This window comes from Puntigrus tetrazona, chromosome 4 (assembly GCF_018831695.1).
Source record: "Puntigrus tetrazona isolate hp1 chromosome 4, ASM1883169v1, whole genome shotgun sequence".
NCBI classification, from domain to species: domain Eukaryota; kingdom Metazoa; phylum Chordata; class Actinopteri; order Cypriniformes; family Cyprinidae; genus Puntigrus; species Puntigrus tetrazona.
The window spans coordinates 7077296-7099924 of record NC_056702.1 but is presented as its reverse complement, the minus strand read 5'-3'; the positions used below and the strand labels follow the sequence as shown (position 1 = coordinate 7099924).

Here is a 22629-nt window from a genome sequence, read left to right as displayed (position 1 = left end):
TTCAATCACTTAGACGCCACAGACCTCAAATTATGATCATCTACAGGCAATGCTGGTATTTAGATCGCATTTATGACTGAAACATCATTTCGAAAGTATTTCAATTCTATTAAGCTATAACAGATATAGCTATAATAATATAAATTGTTTTAATCTATTGTTTATTTAAATCATAGTATTGTACTGTACACTATATTATTATTTTTCTTTATTATTTTATTTATTATATATATATATATATATATATATATATATATATATATATATATTTTTTTTTTTTTTTTTTTATTATTATTATTATTTTAAACATTTTAAATAAACAATAGCCTAAAGCTCCATTCGCCCCCCTTGTTCGAAAACCCCTGGCGGTTGTGATCATTTTAATTTAAGGTTATTAGAGTATTTAATAAAAATGTGACTGTTATATACCGTAAAAAACACAATAAAAAAAATGTACTTTACTTTTCTAGGTAGCTATGCCCCCAAACCCTCAGTACAGTATCACTAAATTAATAGGCTAAAGGAAATATAACGTTAGTCTGTTTTCTTTTTCAGGAAATCCTCAATTTGGGATTCAAATTTAACTTCTGTAATAGATTTATTTAGCCTACATAGCTTTTTTTAATCTCTAGAATACACGTGCACACGCGCACCACGCCGCAGTGGGCGGGGCCACGTAATGGCGTCACATGACAGGCATCTCAAATTGCTGTAGTTCATTCCCCGACTTCCGTGTTCTTTCACTACTACCATCAACCGACCGGCCGACGCGAGAGAGCCAGAATGTCTCACCAAACCGGCATCCAAGGTAAAATCCTTCGCGATCTTTCGTCGTCGACTCAAAAACAAAAAACCCCGGACGCGGTTCGTCGCGTCGCTGCGATGCACGCTCCTCGATTTGGCACTTGTTTGTAAACAGAAGAACCTGTTGTGGTCGTCGCTGAGGCTGAATTGCCTTATAGAGTTTTATTGCGAGCTCGTGCAAGTAAACAAACCAGAGCCGGACAGGGAATCTGTGTCAAGTGTGCTCTCTGCCTGTTGTTGCACTAATACGGTCATGCAAATGAACTCCGATTGGTGTTTGACTATCAGCGCGCTTGGAGACTGGAGTTGGGGATTAGGCAGGGAGGCAGCAGGTCTCAAAGGTCCAACTGTAACGACCGTGTCACCTTTATTCAGAGGTGTTGCTAGGCGTTATGCAATAGACATCTGTTTACATTCAGCTTTTACTGCAGTGGCGTTGTGTTGCCATGACAACGAGCGTACGAGTCCGCGCGGCCGAGCTGGAGTTTTAATTAAAGATCACCTTGGTCATATGCGAAGACTTTTTTTTTTTTTTGTCCCCCAGGAACGGACCGCGGTCTCCGGACTGTCCCTAACAATGCCTCTTTAGATTTCTCACTTTGGTTCATCAGCCAAATTTCAATTCCGTTGTCCAGAGATGGTCGGAACAAATGGTCTCATTGTGTCCTGTGCTTTCTCTTCTCAGCCACCGGGGATGTGAAAGAAATCTTTGCGAAGGCCCGGAATGGAGAATACCGGCTCATCAAAGTAGTGATTGAGAATGGTGAGGGCACAAACATTCATTTAATAGTTGTTGTTTTTTTCATTTTTGTTAAATAAACTTGCTGCCGATAACTAATATTCAGAATAAAACGGCACAATTATCAATATTTTTGTACTTTCTCTCTGTCTGTCTCTGTTTTTAACTCAGAATTTGCAAAGAGAGAGTTTTGAATTTGGAACCTTATAATGTTTTAGTTTATTTATGAATAAATTATTAATAAAAAATATAGAATGCGAATTATTAATTATATATATATATATATATATATATATATATATATATATATATATATATATATATATATATATATATATATATATATATATATATATGCACATTATTAATTAAAATGCATAAAAAGACCAATTTTAGACTTTTATTAAAAAACTTTGACTTTTAAAAAGTGAAACATCCAAAATATGAATAAAAAGTAATACCTTCTCAGTTATTAAAAAAAAATCTAACACTTTATGAAGGGCTAAATAATGTTCTGTATTTGACTAAACTAAATAAAACAAAACAAACATATGCCAGCGTATGACCAAAGAATCGTGTCACGCTTTGCTTTCTTCTGTTGTGTTTCTGCAGAGAAGTTAGTTCTTGGTGGAAGTAAACGGGCTGCCAAGAAGTGGGACCAGGAGTGGGACAGCTGCGTTCTCCCTCTCGTGGAGGATGACATGCCCTCATACCTTCTCTACAGGCTGGATACCACCAACAACCAGGGTTATGAGTGGGTCTTTCTGGCCTGGTCTCCGGATCACTCCCCGGTCAGTTAGTTTGCACGCTGTCACATCTTCTTTCAGCTTGTACGAGGCCAGAGGACATCATGAGATGGCACTGCTCAGTGCATTTTAATCCAAGTGCTCCATATATATCCCTGGTTTAAAGCTCTTTAAAAATATCTGGTTGCCAGTTAAGCCTGGCCATATCAAAATATGCTATCAAAAGAGGTTTTTGTCCTACGTGGATATGAGCGTCTAGGTGTTTATAACAAACAAATGTATCTCAAGTGAGTGGAGATCCCCTCGTAATGTGATCTTTTAAAGAAGAAGAAGTATCAGGTAAACTCATATAATGGAGACTTTGTGCGTTCAAGCAAGAGTTTGACATCAATCTAGTTTCGCAGTACTTTTTTTTTTATTTTATGAAAAGCACGGTTGACCTGATACAGAAAATGGACAGTTGTGGTTCTGTGCTGCAAATTTGCAATTCTAATTTTCTCCCTCAATGTTCAGCAAGCTGAGGGAAATGGCTAGAGTCCCAATCGCATCCGAATCGGTCGCTCTTTCACATCAATCTAAAACCAGCTCAAATTGCTCAAACACAGGAGCTTTCCTATAACAAAAAATACAATTTGGATTCAAGTATTAAAAGAGTAGTTCACCCCAAAAAATTCACATTTGCTTTGTTTCGTCTTTGCGATAGAATTCCTGCTCCACAGTGGATCCTCTGCAGTGAATGGGTGCCGTCAGAATGAGAATCAAAAAGCAGAATCAAATTCATCAAGGCATTTGGAGTCATGTGCATTACTTGTGGATTATTGTGATGTTTCTATCAGCTATTTTATATTTTATATTTTGACGGCACCCATTCACTGCAGTGGATCCATTGATGAGCAAATAATGTAATGCCAAATCTGTTCCAATTATACAATGGACAGAAATTTTTTATATTTATTTTGGTTGAACTATTTATTTAGTAGTAGTGTTACCTGTATAGGCAAAAATAAATATATATAATTATTTTTTTATATCACAAAATTGCACTCACAAAAGTGATTTTATGTTCATAGAAAGCACATTAAATTTAAGTAAATCCCTACTTTTAAGGTTGCAAACTATTTTTTTAGAGAATAAAATGTCTGGTTGAAATAATGTTACACTGTTATTCAGTGTAACACAACATTTATGTAAATATTCAAACAACATGCTTATTCTGACTAATACATATTAAAACATAATGAGGATATAAGAATGAGGCATATAAAATGTTATTGTGGTTTTTTTAAATGAGCAAAAAAATCTTGCTGACTTACTGACTGAGTAAAACCTATGATAGAGGTAAAGTAAAAGAGATTTATAAAATTACAACTAGTTGGTACTTTAGTTTTTTGTTGTTAATATGCCTGACAAGACATTTTAGTGGGTGAATTTAGAAAGGTGTGAGATTTTTGGGGAGGCTCAGAAAAACAAAACGAAACAAAAAAAGGTACACACACACACTATTTTTTTCCCTCATCCACCAAACCTTTTTAAATCAACCTTTCTTTTCAGGTTCGACAAAAGATGTTGTATGCTGCTACGAGGGCCACTCTGAAGAAGGAGTTTGGTGGTGGCCACATCAAAGAGGAGATTTTCGGCACAGTGAAAGTATGAGTTTAATCATCTGCCGTTCTTCAAATCAAAACTTGACGTGCATGAATGACAGCCATAGGTTTCCCCACTAATGCATCTTTTTCTGCTCAGGACGATGTCTCTCTAAATGGCTATAAAAAGTACCTTAGCTCCCAGGCGGCGCCTCTGCCTTTGACTGCAGCAGAGGAGGAACTGAGGCAAATCAAACTCAATGAGGTAATGCTGACTTCAACATAAACACAGCATGGGTGTACACCTTAGTCAGGCTCTGCTGAGGTTTTAGTAAAATAGGGCGAAAACCACATCAGTCCAACAGTTCATATCAGGCCTTTTGTATGCAGTACCTTCATGAGCCGAACCAAAAGACTCTTTCTGTACATTGTGCACATTATCTCAAAACAAAATGAAGAGAAGCCGTTTTTGCATTGTGAGCTAAACCGCACAAAGCACCAGGCATGTAAAAACTATAAAGGAAGCTCCAAAATCACCGTGCGTATAAAGTCTTCGCAAAAACATATAGATGTAATGTAATATTTAGCCTCAAACATACGCTGACTAAAAATAGAGAAGCTCGGTCCCATGCGCTCTCTCATTTAAACCAGCTCCTGGAACCAATTGCAAAGGATGCTGCTGGCAACGCTTGCAAACCTCCCACCGTACCATAAAAGGATACGCTCCGACTCTTAGACGGATCATTGGCTGTTTCGAAACGACTGACAGCATAAATGAACCAATCGAAAGGCTCTCTGAACTCCCCCCAGAGCAGCAGCAGCTGTGGGAGGAAGATAATGCTACACTAATCTACATGTATGAGAGGACGGGAAAGCAGCTTTGTGGTGTTTTATTTTTATTAATTTGTTGAAAAAGAGATTTTATTGAGTAGATGGGTAGATGAAATGCTGGTCCCAATCCTGGATGAAAGGAGGTTCATTCAGTGCTTGCATTCATTTTAAGTGTATTATAGGTGTATCATTCAAATGTTTGAGGTCGGGGAGAATTTTATTTTTAATTTTATTTTATGTTTTGAAAGAAGTCTCTTCAGCTCACCAAGGTTGAATTTAATTGATCCAAAATACAAAAAAAGGAAAAGAAAAGAGTAATGTCGTTCTATATTATTACTATTTAAAGTAAATGTTTTATATTTACTGTATGGTAAAGTTATATATAATATTATACACTTATTTTTTTTTTTAATAATGTAAAAAAACACACGCACCCTTACTAAATAAACTACTAATTTCTTTAAAAGAATTAGATCATTTGAGTTGTATTGTATAGAATTTATTTATACTTTATAATACAGTGTTAATATGTTTTAATTGATTATTTTAATAATATAAATTAAACAATAAATACTTAATAATTCTGTATAAATAAAGTGTATGCTTTGTTATTTTGACATATAATGCTACAATAAATTATACTGAAGCAGTAAAAATGCTTTAAGCTTATTTTGGTGAGTCGGGTTGCTTATTTTTTTGCATGTTCTGCATCATTTGACATGCTAATTTCTCATGGGTTGTAGACCTAGTTAAAGAAAACCTCAAATCACAACATATAGTGTATCATTGCTGTATATAAGCTACAACATGAATTGCACACAGCCGTTGCGACTGCTCTAGTGAGTACAGGTCTGTGCATACACGTTGTGTTTTCAGTTGCAGACAGACATCCATGTGGACACAAAGCAGCAGACTCTTCAGGGAGTGGCGTTCCCTATGCAGAGAGAAGCTATTCAGGCTCTGGAGCAGTTCAGGGAGAAAAGGATCAACTACGTTCAACTGGTACTTCAGGCCTTTTTCCCCCTCCACCACTCCCAGCAGCTCTATACAATAGCATCTTATCCCTCCTTTTCATCATTATCATCCTGTATATTGCATTCAAAGAAAACCCCTGAAATGCATAATGGTGCTGTATGTTTACTGTGAGAAGACCGACTGGTCGGGTTGACCCTTATCCACAGAACCGCCAGTATGTGACAGGAATACATGTTGTAGAACTGACTAATTATTCTAATACGCTAATTATATTATTTTAACAGGAAATAGATTTTCCTAAAGAATCCATCAAGTTGTCCAGCACGGCTCCTACGGAGCTGAAAGATTTGCCTAAAAGGATCCCAAATGACGCTGCTAGGTATCACTTTTTCCTCTACAAACACTCACATGAAGGAGACTACCTTGAGTCCACAGGTAAGAGTGCCATATCAGATGATTATCAAATAATATATCATAATATATCTCTCATATAAAAAATCTGTATGTGTAAATGTATAAATAATTTATATATATATATATATATATATATATATATATATATATATATATATATATATATATATATATATATATATATATTATGACTTTTGAACTATATGAACAAAAAATCATTTAAATTTAATATTTCAGTTATCAGTTATATATTTCAGTTTTTCTTAAATAAAAAATATTTTCTAAAAAAAAAAGGTGGAAATGTTCAAAATTTAAAACTAATGACAGGTAGTATTGTTGGGCATGTTTTTTTTCCGGTATGTCAAAAGCTTAAAAAAACAAATATACATAATGCATTTTCAAACCGGTTTATTGCCTTTTGTGTCTGTGTTTATGTCTACAGTTTTTATCTACTCTATGCCTGGTTATAAATGCAGCATCAAAGAGAGAATGCTGTATTCAAGCTGCAAGAATCCTCTCATAGACACAGTGGAGAAAAACCTGGGCATTGAAATTGCAAAAAAGGTATTACATGAGCTATAAAACTGTTTTCACTGTAATACTGAATACAGCAGACCCCTTCGTGTTAAATTCCTGCAAGCAAGTGTCATTTTAAGGTTATCAGACCAATAATGTTAATGTCAGAGTTTTCACCACGTTTCTTCCTTTCAGCTGGAAATTGACAATGGTGATGAACTGACCGGTGACTTCCTGTACGAAGAGGTTCATCCCAAGCAGCATGCGCACAAGCAAGCTTTTGCCAAACCCAAGGGGCCAACCGGGAAGAGGGGGGGCCGGCGAATCACACGGGCGCCCGGGGACGGCGGCGATGACGATTAAACCTCTTCCTGTTCTGAATCCGACAGTGGCACATTCCACTTAGTCTAATGAATCCCGTCCTCGAAGCGAATTTCCATTTTTACCTTGACTCATGTAGACCACAGCCCTATAGACTGATCTATGCACAAAGTCAAACACTAAGCCTGTGAAATTACATTTTGTAGCTCGCAATATGATATACGCTATATCGAAGAACGTAGACGAGAATGTGTTTTACTAAGCTTCATTTGCCGTCTGCGATGTCCCTGGTAATAGTTTTAACACTATTACGCCGTTTACTTGCATATTAGCCAAGATTATGATATAGAGTGCAATACTGTTGAAATAGACTCTCCATTTAGTGCTTGTCGTCCAGAAACGGATATTGATTTTCAAACCTTTTTGAGAAAAAAAAAAGAAAAAAAAAGACCTGGTTTCCCATAAACGGATCTCTAGACAAGGTATAAATTGCACTTTCCGTGGTAGCTTTCCAGCTTTCCATTTTAGCTTAGGAGTAACTTTAATATTTATCCAGGAAAATGGCTGTGGAGATCAGGCGCGATTTATGTTTGGAAAACAACCCGGAAAGTTACACAGTCCACGGGAAGGTCAGAGGTTCACATCTGTTTTATGAGGCCATACGCATTATTAATTAACTTTCCGATCGATTAGGTTGAAAATGTTCTTAACTATGTAAAAGATCAGTATTTTGACAGCCACTGAAGCTTGTAGCGGTAGGGTAGGGATGATTTCAATGAAGGATTTGCCAAGAATATTGTGCTGAAAATGTTCCAATACGTTTTTTTTAATTATGTATTAATTCTTAAAAATTGGTTTTGTCTTCTTTTTTTTTTTTTTTTTTAAATGTAAGATTGTTTAATAATAGGCATATGATAATAGAATCCGTCATAACACACAGATCTGAAGAAGTGATGCTGCTCTGCATCTTAAGATATTTTTCACGTTCTTCAAGTGAAGACTAAACCCGCAGAGATACTATTTTTCTAAGCCTGTACAGCTGTTCGTCCAGATGATGTTGTTGTCTAACATCTTGAAGTGAGCGTCTATGGTTTCAGGGGTTTAGGGCCGTCCTGTCTGCCTGACTGAATGTTTTACATGTCATCCAACGGCCAGCTTGCATTTCACGCCATTTGCAACCGCACTAACATACAAGTGCTTGAAGTTAAGTTCACTCAGCATCTCACCCGGGATGCTTTTGAAAGGGAAGGAACTATGCCAGAACCTCTGAGACGATCCCTCTACTGAATCACAACAGGCAAACCACTATTAACATGTCGGGTATTATGAAGTCTGGAAAGGAATCATTAAGTCTTAAATGTCTTTTTCTATGCATTGTATAAGATAGAGGAATAGAGGAAAGAAAAGAATAAAAAGATTTGAAAATTCTTTGCTACATGTTCTGTATTTTCTCTCACACACACGCACAGACAGATTTTGACATAACAATACAAAGAGTGCATTCAATTTGTTTTAATTAAACGTGAAAAGCATTGGACATTACATCACATAAAAGAAGAAATAACGTAAATTTGTGCATTTTTATGTGGTTGATAGACAAGGTAATAAATGTTTAAATAACCTACTGAGTTCATTTGAATAATAATAATAATGTGTTTTCATCTGTAGTTGATGCAATGTTGAAACAGTATTTAGCCACCAGACTAATGACGATCTCTGTGTGAATGTCCACAAAACTGGAAGACTGTGTGTGTTTAAGTGGCAGGCTATTTTAGAAAGGAATCTTAAGGTAAAACGGGAATTAATGCATTTATGAATAATGCAGACAGCCTCTTCGCCATTCAATGTTGTGCTCGCTCTTATTACGATTTAATACGACAACGTCCCTTACATATTTTGTGTAAGAGCGGCATTTTTGTCACTGAATCCGTTTTTGTCTTCGCGCTCCTGCGCCTTTAAGAGCGGAAGCACGTGCTGCGGAAGAAGAGAAGTGACAACAAAAACACGCGGGTGAGCTGTAGCGCTGTTTTTAATACTCATATTTAGCTTGCTTTGTATTGCGAGGCAACAGTGTTAAACGAACGAGCTTTTTGAGTGGTGTTTCGGCAGTTCCTATGTAAAATTTTAATGTTAACGCGATAACTCCTTCTTTATATTTCGTTATAGTTATACATTGCATGCCTACACGAGGTAATAAATCACTATAACATTGATAAAATGATTGAGTGACTTCGTGTGTTTTCATTTAGGGTTTCAGAATGGAGAGGGACACTCTCTCCCGCTTCATGTCAGACCATGAAGGTTTCCATGGCACTATAAAAAACTCACCCCAAGACTTTGTGGTTATTGAGAGAGACATCAATGGACAACTTGTTAACGGTCCTTGTGTTCCAGAAGAACACACGAAGAGACCACCTCAACCAAGTCAGGCTGCTAAAAGGGACGATGCATTAAAACAATCTGAACCAGATGACACTGACGTTTTGACTGAGGATTGCTTTGATCTGAATGTAATCCTGCGTCCAGCTGTGAACAAAGAGCTGGAGCGTTTCACTAACAAAATAAGGGTAAGAGCTGGCGAGAAAGAAAAGGTGGAACTGTCGCTGGGTACTTATCCCGATAAACACCAGAGAGCAGTTGTGCACAGAGCGGTACGATACAACTTCCCCTTTCTCCAGACTCTGACCGACCGGTCGGAGATTCGGGTCAGAGAGGACCCGGACTTCAATGAGCTTGCTAGTTTAGCCTCCGAAGCAGAAGCTGAGGAGTTCTTCCGGTTCATCGATGCCAAAGCGCCTGGTTCTGCGTTCACCTTCCTGCCCGATGACAGCAAGGAGCATCGGACTTCGGTTCACCATTTCGTCAGCAGGCGGTTTGGGAAGCTTGTGGAAACCAAGAGCTTCACCGACCAGCAGAGGACTTCCATTACAGTGAGACTAAGGGAGAGAAGCAGACAACCCAAGAAGAGAGCGATAGCAGAATGTCAAGAGGAGGCGACGTTATACACGGGTGAGCAGAGGAGACGCATTTCTCAGCTGGCAGTATGGAAACCTGCCTAAAATGCACGTGTTTTTCCCCCTCAGCTTTCACACTGAGGAAGGAGAACCTGGAGACTCTGGAGGCCATCAGCTACATGGCTGCTGTGCTTGGAGTGCTTCCGTCCGATTTCACCTATGCAGGAATTAAAGACAAGCGAGCCATCACCTACCAGGCCATGGTGGTGAAGAAGATCTCTCCAGAGCGGTAAACAGACCAACATCCGATGTTCTGTCTTAACCAATTATATTTATTCTCCTTTCTCAATTAAATTAGGGTTAAGTGCGAATGTCAATTTTGTTTTGACTGTATTCTACTCTACAGAGGTTTCCGCCCAAAACTTTTAGGGCCGTCAAAGCTCAAGTGTTAATTTTAAATAATAAAACAGTGATTTTAATATTCACAATCAGCAAATTTGATAACTTTAACCAGTTCATTCTTATTTGTAGAACTGTCAATAAATTAATTGCAAATTTTATTATTTCTTTCCCCCTAAAGTGCATTACGTAATTTACTGCTTAACTACTGAAACATACACCATAATACTTTTGCAAATATTCCTCAAACACATATTTGTTCAAAAAACAATGCTACAGCCAGTTAATGTGGGTTTTTTTTGGTCTGTTTTATACTGAAAACACAGCATACTGCAGTCATGGAAGGTAGCAAACAAACTGCATACAGCACCTTTAATTGCAAGAAATAATCAGCAAAAAAAAAAGGATATACAAATAAAAAAAAAGAAAAATTAAAATATAAAACAAATCTTAAAAATAACAGATTTTTGGGTCCTGTAAATAATAAAAAAATTAAATTGCAAATATTCTATTTCTTACCTTATCTACTAGCTACGTTTATATTTTAATATTATTATTAATAAAATAAATATATTTTTGTGTTTTAGTACACCTGCTGTAAACAATTTTAGTTCACAGACAATTATGTAACGTTTTTGTCATTTTATTATTACTTAAAATCAAACGATGAACATGGAATGGGGTTCTTGTCGTTTTAAAAAGACCTGGTTTACTTGACTCAATTTGTCGTATAACAATTCTTTTGGCAGGTTGCAGGACCAAGTCTTAGATTTTAAGAGGAGGGGAATGCAGATCTCTCATGTGCGTCCTGTTTCTGAGCCCCTTAAGCTCGGCAGACTCCAGGGAAATCACTTTGATCTTGTCATCAGAGACCTGAAGCCTCATGGGAAAAGTCAACTTACAGAGCTGCAACATCTTGTAAAAGAGGCAGTGGAAAATGTGAAGGTAAATATGTGTTCGCAAGGTGCATTTAATAGATAAATGGCATAGAAACACACTGCAACCGAGAAATACCATATATACACTTTTTTTGTTTTGTTTTTGTAGAACAGAGGCTTTGTAAATTATTATGGTCCCCAACGGTTTGGAAGCGGATCATGTGTCCAAGCAGACCAAGTAGGGCTTGCGCTATTAAAGGAGAAAATGGTACCAGTTTAAGTCATTCATTTCCATTTAATGTCTATATGTGCTGCACTAGCTTAAACACCGTGTATTTTGAGCAGGAGGCTTCCGTTAAGCTGTTCTTCACTCCAGAGGATGGTGATGATCTCCAGAACAAGGCAAAACGTCACTTTCTTCTCACTGGTGTGTGCTGGGATTTCTCTGCTAATTAAGTTTATGAGGATTCACAAAAAAATTACAATTAGGGCATTGCTCGGCGTCGTTCCAAACCAGTTTGGCTTTCTTTGCATACAGTTCCTGTGCATCCGAGAACGACTAACAGCCTCCGTGCATCTCTCTCTTCAGGGAATGCCAAGGAGAGCCTGGCCCTCATGCCAGCTTATAAAGCCAGAGAGCGCCTCATGCTCCGAGCTCTTCACCGATACGGCAGCGGTCAGGAGGGTTGCATACGTGGCTGGCTCAGTTTACCCCACAGCATGAGGGTCTTCTACCTCCACTCCTACTGTAGCAGGGTGTGGAACGAAGCTGCCAAATACCGGCTCCAGACACTGGGCTTTAAGCCTGTCCAGGGAGATCTAGTTTTATGGTCCGGATCTGAAAAGAGACTCAAAGACACCACAGAGGAACTGAACACGCCACAGGTTAGGAACTCGGAGGAACAGGTTAGTGCTGTGGAGAAAGGAGAAAAAAAAGAGAGAGAGACTTTAGATGGATAGTTAGACTTTAATTGTAATTATTTCAGTTGTCATTTCTTTCAAATATTTATATATTAATAAAAACATTGTATTATATAAATAATAATGCATTATTTGTTCGTTGTAGGTCCATGTTGTGACCTCTGTGGAAGAAAAGGATGAAGTTTTTTCATTAGACCAGGTACTATGTTCAAATGTGTCCTTTCTTCTGACTGTGTCTGCTCTTCTAACCATGTCTGACCCATTTCTTCTAGGTAATTCTTCCGATGCCAGGAAATAGCGTCAAGTACCCAGAAAACGTACTGGGCCAGTGGTATCAAGAGCGTTTGGCTGAGGATGGCTTGGGGTCATCTCGTTTCAGAGTGACTTCCCTTAAACTCAACATCCCGGGATGTTATCGCCCGCTGCTCGCAAAGCCACAGAACATGACGTACAGCCTGCAGACCTCTGAGGAGCTTCAGGGACAGTCAGATCAGACCCGTGTGTCCAGTCTATCGGTAAACTTTAACCTGGATGCATCCTGCTATGCTACTGTGTGTCTTGGGGAGATTATGAAGTGTAATCTGTCATAGTTTATTTGATGTGATTAAAAATGCTTACAGACTAAAAATATTGTGGATCTTTTGTAATTGATTTGTGTGAAATATTAGGGGCTGTTTTGTGGCATGTTATATAAGCGATTACCGGGAATTCCTGTCATAAAGCATTTGTGCCAAAAGAAGAAGATATTCTGTGCCACTGTCGATGACGAGGAACTCTGGATGGGCCTTGAAGTTGTACATGCAAAGATTTAATAAAAAATAATCTTGACAAATCTGATTGTTTGTTTTTGAATGTTTCAGTAAGTGAATATTTCAGTTTAATGCATTTGAACGTGATTTCAGTATCTATAAAATCTCATGGCAAACATGCTGTTTCTCTGCGTTCCTGATAAGTTCTTTAGCTTTAGTTCTGAAGGAGGTGATCAAGCTGAGTATTTGGATAAGAGCTGACACGCTCATCTAGAAGTGATATTGTAGATCTATGCACTAGATTTCTGTACATGAGGGAAAAAAAGATAGGAAAAAAGAGGCTTGCGAATTCTTGCTAACATTATTAGGCCATTAACATTACCACAAATTAGCTCCCCATTTTCTTTGGCTCAGGATATTAAACACGATTTCGATTTTTTTTTGTCACCATGTCTAGCAAGACACTGAAACAACAAAACCCCCAAAAGCAAATAAAGGTGACTAAGTATAGCTAATTGACTTTCATTCGTTAAAGTCCTTGTTCAAATTCAATATAATGTGTTTTACAGCAAGTGCTTTGGGATTGTGAAAATCCGTTACTGCTTATATGTTAAAGCTCATATATTGCAAAATAAATGCTACTCATTTATCAATCACAGTAGCTTAGGTGATATTATGTATAATCTTCACAAGGTCAACGCCCAATCTTGCTTTTTAATTAACTAATTGACTCATTTTTAAACATCCTAATTGAACTATAGACTAATCCTGGTTTAGTCTAAACCCTGTCTTTGAAACCAGGCCAAAATTAACTAAAATAGTCAATAACCCTGAAAAGCTAAAACTTACATCACAAACTGCCTCACTGCCTGTCTATGGTATGCAAAATCTTATGCAAAATGCTGTTACCTCTGTGGTTCAGGTTATAGAGCATTGCGTTTTAGTCTTGGAGTCCCGAATTCAAATCCCACTCTCATTTTTTCAACTACACTAACTAAACTGCTTTAAACTAAATCTCAAGCTTACGTTACAAATAACACCAATCATCAGAGTTTAGAACAGTAAGCAAGAATTCTGACAATAAAAAGCGTGTACGTCTACAGACCCTGACGTGGCGCTAAGCACTTTTTCATGTCAAAGACGCCAGCATGGATTAAATGTACACACACTCTAAGATCAAATCTGTGTACGCACTCTATTTAACCAGACTCTGGTGGTATATCATTGCATGGTTATGTAACATTCCATTAAACAAAAGCTTCTAAATAACCTAAACCCTTTATTTAGCCACATTTAAATATATGCAATTAAAGATGAGGTTGTGAGACATTAGTTTGATGAGCTCTTTTTGCAAAACACTCAATAAACTCAGCCAGAATGTCCTTAAATACAAAATTACAAATTTTGGTCACAGACTCAATGGCTCAGGTGGTAGAGCGTTTACCTTCCCTCTTGGAGACATGGGTTCAAACCCCACGAATGTTTATTTTAAATAGTTGAAAACTCAATACAACTCTACCTAAAACATCACCATCTCACACTACCGGCTCAGTGGGTCAGAGGCTCAACACATGTAAGTTGCAGACCAGGTTACGGTACAGGTGTGGGTTCAAATCCCACATTGGTGTGTGGGGAACACACCATAGGTGGAGAAAAAACCTGCCCTGAGGTGGAGAGAAGACCAGACCAGACCAGACCAAACCAGTGGAGGAGAGAAGAAAAGACCAGACCAGAGGAAGAAGACCAGACCAAACCAGTGGAGGAGAGAAGAAAAGACCAGACCAGAGGAGGTGGAGAGAAGACCAGACCAGACCAAACCAATCCAGTAGAGGTGGAGAGAAGAAAAGACCAGACCAGACCAAAGGAGGTGGAGAGAAGACCAGACCAAACCAGACCAGAGGAGGCGGAGAGAAGACCTGACCAGAGGAGGAGACCAGACCAGAGGAGGTGGAGAGAAGACCAAACCAAACCAGAGAAGGTGGAGAGAAGACCTGACCAGAGGAGGAGACAAGACCAGCAGAAGAGGTGGAGAGAAGTCCAGTCCAGGCCAGAGGAGAAGACAAGACCAGACCAGAGGAGGCGGAGAGAAGACCAGACCAGACCAAACCAGAAGAGGTGGAGAGAAGTCCAGACCGGAGAGAAGACCAAACCAGAGAAGGTGGAGAGAAGACCTGACCAGAGGAGGAGACAAGACCAGCAGAAGAGGTGGAGAGAAGTCCAGACCAGACCAGAGGAGAGGAGAAGACAAGACCAGACCAGAGAAGGCGGAGAGAAGACCAGACCAGAGGAGGCGGAGAGAAGACCAGACCAAACCAAACCAAACCAGAGGAGGTGGAGACAAGACCAGTAGAAGAGGTGGAGAGAAGTCCAGACCGGAGAAAAGACAAGCAGAAGAGGCGGAGAAAAGACCAAATAAGGTAGAAACACTTTTTTTTTTTTTTTTTTTGTGAAAAGCTCTATAAATGCAGCAGCAGAGCTGGGATTTGAACCCTGGTCTTCTACATCTGTTTCTGATCTCATGCCTTGTGCTCTGACCACTGGACCACCAGCACCTCACATTAACAGTTGTTCTTTTCTATCATTTGAGGAAAAAGCAAAAGGACGCATTTCAAAAAAAAAAAAATTATTAAAATATAAAAATTACAAATATTAACATAAACATTGAAAAGAAGAATCAATCTGAACTCACAAAAGTAAAAAAAATAATTACTGTCAATTTAGGGAAAATAAAAATGCATGTTTTATAAAAAAAAAATACATTTGAAACTACAAATCATAAAATTAGTACATTTCAGGACAAACCAAATCCAGAATGCATGAATGAATGAATGAATGAATAAATACCAGGATAAACACCCCCCACCCCAAAAAAACTGTCCTTTAAGTATTTACTAATTCACATGTTCCTTAAGCTTTCTTTTTTGAATATTTAAAGAATTTTGACTTTCTAAATGTAACTTGCTTTACAAATACACATACAAGATCTGACAGCAATACATGGTTCACCTCAAAACAAAAAAATGCTATTATTTAGACAGTACCTGAACTAATTCTCCCAAAACGCAATTTATAGGCTGCATGAAGCTAGAATATATCCACAGACATAAGCATAACCTGTGCATCATGTTTGTTCAAGTGCTTCTATTTTGCTGAAACGATCCAAACATCCCTCACTCTGTAACGTTAGAGACGACTTTATATTGTGCAGACTTTCAACTGTACAAAAGAGCTAAAAAAGTGATTTGCGCTTAAAATAATTCAAATAACTGACGTAGAACACTAAAAATGAAAGATAAAACCATGCATAATTAAATAGGATTTAGCTGACAGGAAGATAAAAGCGTGCCCTAAATGAGTAGGAACATCATCGATTATTAACAAACACAAATAACGCAGACTATTACTAGAAGTCAGCAGATACAAGCACTATTCATTATTTTCCTACTTCATACAGTCCATAGACTTCCATAGACTCACGCGAGAAAGGTAAAGCAACAACTTTCTTGTAAATATCTGAAGGCTTTAGAAACGTCTACACTGAAAAAGGAAAGAGTAGCATCCCTCAAATAACCTAGCAAACACGTTAAACCCCACTTAAAAGTCAGAAACGTTGTCTTTTGTGCAGTAGTGAATATACACGCGAAAAGCGCTTCGTGCGTAAAGTTACTCACAAGAGAGTCGCGCGACAGTCTCTCCCTTCGCTTCCTCCCAGCGCGCGGCGGGGGTCTCTGCTGTAAGCATGAAATACACGTTGTATACTTTACTATAAAATGTTACAGGTGAATTGCGGAAACGGTCACGGGGGTGTTGTGTTGTTTACGGGGACGGGAAGGTGTCGTTTTGAACACGAATCCCGCCCACGCCGCCTCGTGGAGCGGATGGGAAAGCGCGCGGTCTCCATCAGGCGACGCGTGCTCGTCGCGAACCCTCGGGTAGCTCATTTCGGTATTTATCATGCTAAAGACAAAAGGCTATGTTGATAAGTGTTCGCATCAGCGGGAATGATGCTGTCTTCTCAAAAAAAGATGTGAAGTTATCCGAGAGTGAAGGAGCATCGACTGTTTGGGGCGGACAGTGGAGGCAGGCCTGCTGGAAATAGCGAAAGAGGAAAAATCCTCCGGAGACAAGAAGGAGCGCACTTGTTGATGAGTCTCTAAGGCTATCAATAATAAGCAAAGGGTAGGAAACAAACAAAACGATGCTGATTTAAGCTGGTTTATGCTGCTCACGTGCTGGCAAAGGACCAGCATAAACCAGCTTAAACCAGCATCCCAGCCTCAAAACATACCTAACCAGCATGGGCAGTTTTTTTCAGCAGGGAGGGGATTTTAAAGACAATAAGGAAAAAAGAAAAGTATTGGTCTATTGATTCTACACTGATTCAGTTGCTCAGGATGTATATTGGTATGTTCCATAATAGGTTTCTTTGGTTTCTAATACTAACTTTTGTCTTGACTTTTATAAAGCAATTTTTATTAAATTGAAAAATATTTGAATCCTACATGCTATATTATTGTATTATGTACTTAATTATTACCATTAGACTTTCAAGTAACAAATATTTTCAGTAAGCTAGGTTTTTTTTTTTTTTTGCTATAGCGCAACTCAATGACTGAAATGGACTACTGGCGTTTCGTTACTGTAAAATCTACTCAGAAGTCTGGACATTTGAGAATGAAATGAGTGCGGTATTTTAATAAAATGTGTAGGAATCCTCTCTTTACAATATTTGAAAAGATAAAAAAAAAAACTTACTATGTGATGGTTCAGTGCTGCAAATGAATACTGGTCCTTTTTTTCTGTGTGCGTCTTCGATTGGACCTTTTTTCCCCTCAAAGCCTTCAGTTGAGCTACAAACAAGGAAACAAAGCAGGTGTAACATACCACGAGGAGGATATATGCATATAACTTAAGATGATTCTAGAGGCAAAGCAGCAGCTGCAGTCTTATCTGTTAAAAAAAATCATACATTTATTTAATCATTTAACATAACCCTCATGTTTAATATACTGTATATCACCTGGACAATAAAACTCAAGTACAATGGTTCATTGCATTTGAGGGACGAAATATGTTTAGAAGGTAAACATTTGCATCACATTGAGGAACATGCAGAAATATTTAAATACAGCGATAATATATAATCAGAAATAGGAACCAAAAGGATCACACTCCAGATGTTTTTAATTAATAGCACAAGGCACACAGAATATTATATGCTAAGGTATGCCAGTAATTAAAATAGACAGGGTTAATATATAATATAAGTTTAGGTAAATAGGTGTTAATTTATTTATTTTTTATACTTTTCACTTAAAATGTTCCTGCACCTTGCGTCAACCACTAGAAGGAATAAGAGTGGATGTCATTGGTCTGCATCTAAAAGATCAAGTTAAAATCTACAGGCAACTGATTGCGACCAGCTCTCGAGGGAACAGGGTAAAGACAAATAACATGTCTCATGTGTTGAAATGAGAGTCACACGGACGACAAACAAACACCCAAAAAATCTCCTTTTGGGCTGTTTGGTTTTTTTTTATAGGCGGATATTCTTAAATGATTATTTAAAGGGCTTTTCATCATTTTTGTTCACAGTTAATTATTTTGTGTTGATATGTGCTCTAATAGTCTGTGAGTCTATATCATAACGGCTCTTCTAGAACATATAGAAATAGTCATTTTAGGCACTATTACACTGTAAAAAAAATTTAAAAGTTGACTTAACATTTCAAGCACAACTTTTTTTCCAAGTTACTTTGGCATTACATTTTTTAAAACGCATCGACACTGCTAAATCCACAGGGATGTTTTTCTCATTTAGTGGCTCTTTTTGCACTAGTTTTTGGAGTGTTTTGTGGTCACTCCTGTGAACTAAATGCATTTCGTAGCAGGTGCGCTTCGTCGCTTTGACCACCAGGTGGCAGCAATCGTGCGCGGAAGAATAGCTTGAAACCGAATTCAACACGATTGTATTTAAAAAGGTCTTGTGAGACGATAACTGCATTTGCATTGGGGCTAAAAACATAACTGTACAAAAAAGAAAATTTATATATATATATATATATATATATATATATATATATATATATATATATATATATATATAGTTTAGCTATGTTTTTTTGTTTAGTCAGTGCTTAAAAGCTTTGCAGTGACCTGCCAGTGCTCAATATATGTGGTCAGTCCGGCTCGGACTTGTAGAGGAAAGTTTATAAAAACACAGGCTCTCATTCATAAGAAACATAAACAGCCTCGTGGCCCTCTAAAGCCCTTAAACAAGTGCTCGCTCTGTCTCTTTTTCTGTATCTGACTTTCAGTTTAGATTATGTCTCTCGTCCTTTATCTTTCTTAGTCATTGCCTCAGCACTAGAAAGAATCAAAGTAGGATACGGTATTAATGTTAAGCATCAAAGGACAGAATTCAAAGGATTTGTTAAGGGACTGGGTCATAAAGTTTCGTTCCCAGTCATCTTGAAGGATTGCATTCTGACTTCTACATTCAGAAAATGTTTTACATAGTTGCGACCTCAGAGAGTCGTGTGTTTTGTGTGCCTCGGCTACGGTGGTCACTGTTTAAATCTGTCTGTTTATACCTCAGTGTCAGCTGTGGTAAGCAACCGATGAGCGAGCGCGGCCTTCATTTTAGTCTGGATGTTAAAATGTTTGGAACTGAAAAACAATGCTCTCTGTCTTGTTTTCACAAGAATGGAGTTGTTGACATTGAGACCCCGGCGTCCTCTAACGCTTCTCTACATTTATCAGATTTGCAAAGCTTGGCTGAAGCGAGCTCTAAAGTTAACAAATCATCAAAGCAGCGCTGGAGTAATGTGTTGAACTTCACGGATGAATCTCACACAGAAATGTCTGGGTTGTATTTCACCCCAAAATAAAAATAATAAAAACAATAAATTATATTTTGCTTATATAAAATGAGTCTGTTCCCTTAATATAATCCTTGAGTGAAAATTAGCACATTTTTTTAGAAATAAATCCTAACTAAAATGCAAAAATAAATCACCGATAAAAAAAAGTATTCATCATTTTATATATATATATATATATATATATATATATATATATATATATATATATATAGTACTGTCAAACGTTGCATTCAAATAATGTTTTTGTTTGCATAATTTTGCGTGTGTTCTCTGTATAATATAAATATATATTTTGTATATATAAATACACACCTTTACATGCATTTACACGACTATATTTGTAGTCATATAATTTATAAATATATTTAATATATAAACATAACATGTATTGTTGTTGTTGTTGTTAATAATAATATAATAATAATAATAATACACACGTCATTTTTAAATATCAAAATTATATTAAAAACAAATGTCCGTAGCACTCAGCCTGGAGTTAGGTTGCTTGAAACTTAGAATTTAGCTTTGCATTAAAAATAAATTGCATGGTAAAATATTTAAAAATAGAAATGAATCTATTTGAGTGTAAATATTATTTTACAATAGTTCAGTTTTTATTATATTTTTGGTCAATATATATATATATAAAATAATGAATTCATATAATTATTATTACTTCAAGATATAATTGTATGATTTTTTTTCCCTTCTGATTTTCATGAAGTTTCACGAGATTCACTACATCCCAGTGTCCTAAATTTTCTCTGTGATGGCAGGAACATGGTACACAAATCAGTTTGATGTCACTCCGCGGGGTAAACACATCGATCTGTGGAAACCACTGGCTAAATTATCAACAACTGACAGGCAGCGGAGATCGAGAGCAATTGTTAGAGGCAACGTTTCCAATGTTGTAACATTTCAGAGAGGGACCCGGCCAACTGAAATAAACACACAATCAATTCAGCTCACAAGTTTTTATCCAGGCTGTTTTTATCCTCCCCTTTGTGTCATTACCACAGTCTCTTGATGCTGTTTTCATGTATCATCTACAATCGTAACATAATGTTTGGCGTATGAAAATGTCAAGGTGCTTTCCAATGGGAATTTTCACTGGATGGGTTTGAAATTAAAAGCTCTTGTAAAAACTATTGTGTGCTCTGCTATGATGAGGAGTTATTTGGTTGCCATGGTGAGGGAAAGCTCGTTATTTTTAATGGTTCTGCGCTCGGCGCTGCAGAGCCTTAAGCAATGGCACTGACAAACTGCCAACCTCAGCAAACGCTCTGTGTGGGGCACAATGAGGGTGAAAGCACACACACACACACACACACACACATAAACAGGCCTACCTGCAAAAGCTGGCACGTGCAGACGCCTTCGACAGCTATCCGTCTGCCCTCTTGTGGAGGTGGCCTGCAAACCAACACATTTATTAACCACTTCCAGCCTGCAGATGAGATTTCGTATCTATAATTGATTGCACAAGATCTTGTCATTTAGGCTGGAGGACAGGAGGAACAGCTGGGATGGACTCGTAACAGAATCAGGGAATAATAAATGTCTCTCAGCTCCACTCTGTGACCATCAGTCCTCAGCAGGAGACACGTCCATCCATCACCGACAATGAAAGATGGCCAGAAAGCCCTGCAGTCTTCACTTCAACATTTTTTACTCACCTCTCTTCCTTATCTTATTGCGAGTTTAGGACATGTTCCTGAATTAACAACGTGACTGGAACGACATTTCATTCACAAAGTCCATCCTTACCGCTAAAGGGATTGTGATTCATTTACTTAGCCCTATACCTCGTTCCAAACCCGTATGGGTCTCTATCTTTAGCTGAAGACAAATGAAAACAGTTTGAAAAATGCTGGTGACCAAATAGTTAGCAGTAGACACTGACTTCAATAATATTTTTTCCAAGTCAATAGCTACTCTTTGGTTGCCAGCATTCGTCAGGTTACAGAAAAGAGAAACTCATACAGCTTTGGAAGAAACTTGAAGGTGGGTCCACTATGACGGATTTTTCATTTTTGGGTGAATGATCCGTTTTAAAGCCATATGACAGCTCTGAACAGATCAAAATAAGTCAGGCCTAGAAATATTATTGGGAGAATAAAGCTGATTAACGCTCGGATCTGCTGCATCAAACATCGGCCTCAAGCATACATGTTTGCTCGTAACACAGGACTAATTCTGTGCACATATGCTGCTTCGGTGAAACAGGCCGGATGCGTTAGGGAAGGATCTGGCCTGATGTCCCGTCAGAAGGAGGATCGGCACAGGTCACGCTCGCCGCCTGTTGTTGCTCATGCTTCAGTTCACCAGAAAACATGAGCTTACGTACCAAGCAAAGAGAAGATTGCCTTCATGCGCTTTTAAAGGATTAGTTCACTTCCGGAATAACATTTTCCTGATAATTTACTCACTCCAGGTCGTCCAAGATGTTCATGGCTTCCTTTCTTCAGTCGCAAAGGTTTTTCTCCATACAGTAGACTTTGAGAGCCAACAGGTTAAACATCCAAAATAGCAGTGTCTGTGCGGCTTCAAAGGGTTCTACTTGTTTTGTTTAGCAAAATGATACACTTTTTTACCATAAATGCTTGACTTGCAATACCTCACCATCCCACATTACGTAAGCTAGGTTAGGCTAGGTTTGCACGCTCTCTTGTGTCAGTATGTCCGGCCTACGTCACGCTTGACCTTTCCAGTGTGATTGTGTGAGGTCGAGCAAGTGCAACATTAAGGAAAGACAAATTTTTTTTTTACCAGATAAGATGTTTTAAAGGTGCATTTGAACTGCAATTTGTACCTTTAACCATTAGCTCTCATTGAAGTCCACTATATGGAGCAAAATCCTGTTTCCCTCAAAAACCTTCATTTCTTTTTGCCTCGAGAAAGAAAGCCATGAA

General features: G+C 37.9%; 2 protein-coding genes across 5 annotated transcripts; both read left to right on the top strand.

The window, feature by feature from the left end:
- Positions 1–671: 671 nt before the first annotated feature.
- Positions 672–8357, top strand: twf1b (twinfilin actin-binding protein 1b). Its single transcript, XM_043237905.1, has 9 exons — positions 672–808; positions 1490–1567; positions 2156–2334; positions 3841–3936; positions 4033–4137; positions 5580–5705; positions 5963–6113; positions 6535–6656; positions 6804–8357. Exons 1-9 carry the CDS (start codon positions 784–786, stop codon positions 6969–6971), a joined length of 1050 nt encoding a protein of 349 aa, XP_043093840.1. The 5' UTR covers positions 672–783; the 3' UTR covers positions 6972–8357.
- Positions 8358–8882: 525 nt separating this feature from the next.
- Positions 8883–14611, top strand: pus7l (pseudouridine synthase 7 like). 4 transcript variants are annotated; one of them, XM_043237882.1, is made up of 9 exons: positions 8883–8939; positions 9179–9938; positions 10013–10172; positions 11032–11227; positions 11330–11428; positions 11506–11587; positions 11699–12045; positions 12227–12280; positions 12354–14611. In XM_043237882.1, the coding sequence occupies exons 2-9, from the start codon at positions 9188–9190 to the stop codon at positions 12669–12671; spliced, it is 2007 nt and encodes a 668-aa protein (XP_043093817.1). In that variant the 5' UTR covers positions 8883–8939; positions 9179–9187; the 3' UTR covers positions 12672–14611. The 4 variants fall into 4 exon arrangements, with proteins under 4 accessions (XP_043093817.1, XP_043093816.1, XP_043093819.1 ...); XM_043237881.1 differs by having other exon boundaries at positions 11699–12066; positions 12354–14610; XM_043237884.1 differs by having other exon boundaries at positions 11750–12045; positions 12354–14609.
- Positions 14612–22629: the final 8018 nt, after the last annotated feature.

What these genes read in the sequence shown, in the direction of transcription:
- twf1b (XM_043237905.1), top strand. Translation starts at nt 784, where the DNA reads ATGTCTCACCAAACCGGCATCCAAG. An exon ending in CAAAGTAGTGATTGAGAATG is followed by an intron (nt 1,568 to 2,155) that starts GTGAGGGCACAA and finishes GTGTTTCTGCAG; the next exon opens with AGAAGTTAGTTCTTGGTGGA. An exon ending in GGTCTCCGGATCACTCCCCG is followed by an intron (nt 2,335 to 3,840) that starts GTCAGTTAGTTT and finishes CTTTCTTTTCAG; the next exon opens with GTTCGACAAAAGATGTTGTA.
- pus7l (XM_043237881.1), top strand. Translation starts at nt 9,188, where the DNA reads ATGGAGAGGGACACTCTCTCCCGCTTCATGTCAGACCATGAAGGTTTC. An exon ending in AGGCAGTGGAAAATGTGAAG is followed by an intron (nt 11,228 to 11,329) that starts GTAAATATGTGT and finishes TTGTTTTTGTAG; the next exon opens with AACAGAGGCTTTGTAAATTA. An exon ending in ACGTCACTTTCTTCTCACTG is followed by an intron (nt 11,588 to 11,698) that starts GTGTGTGCTGGG and finishes CTTTGCATACAG; the next exon opens with TTCCTGTGCATCCGAGAACG.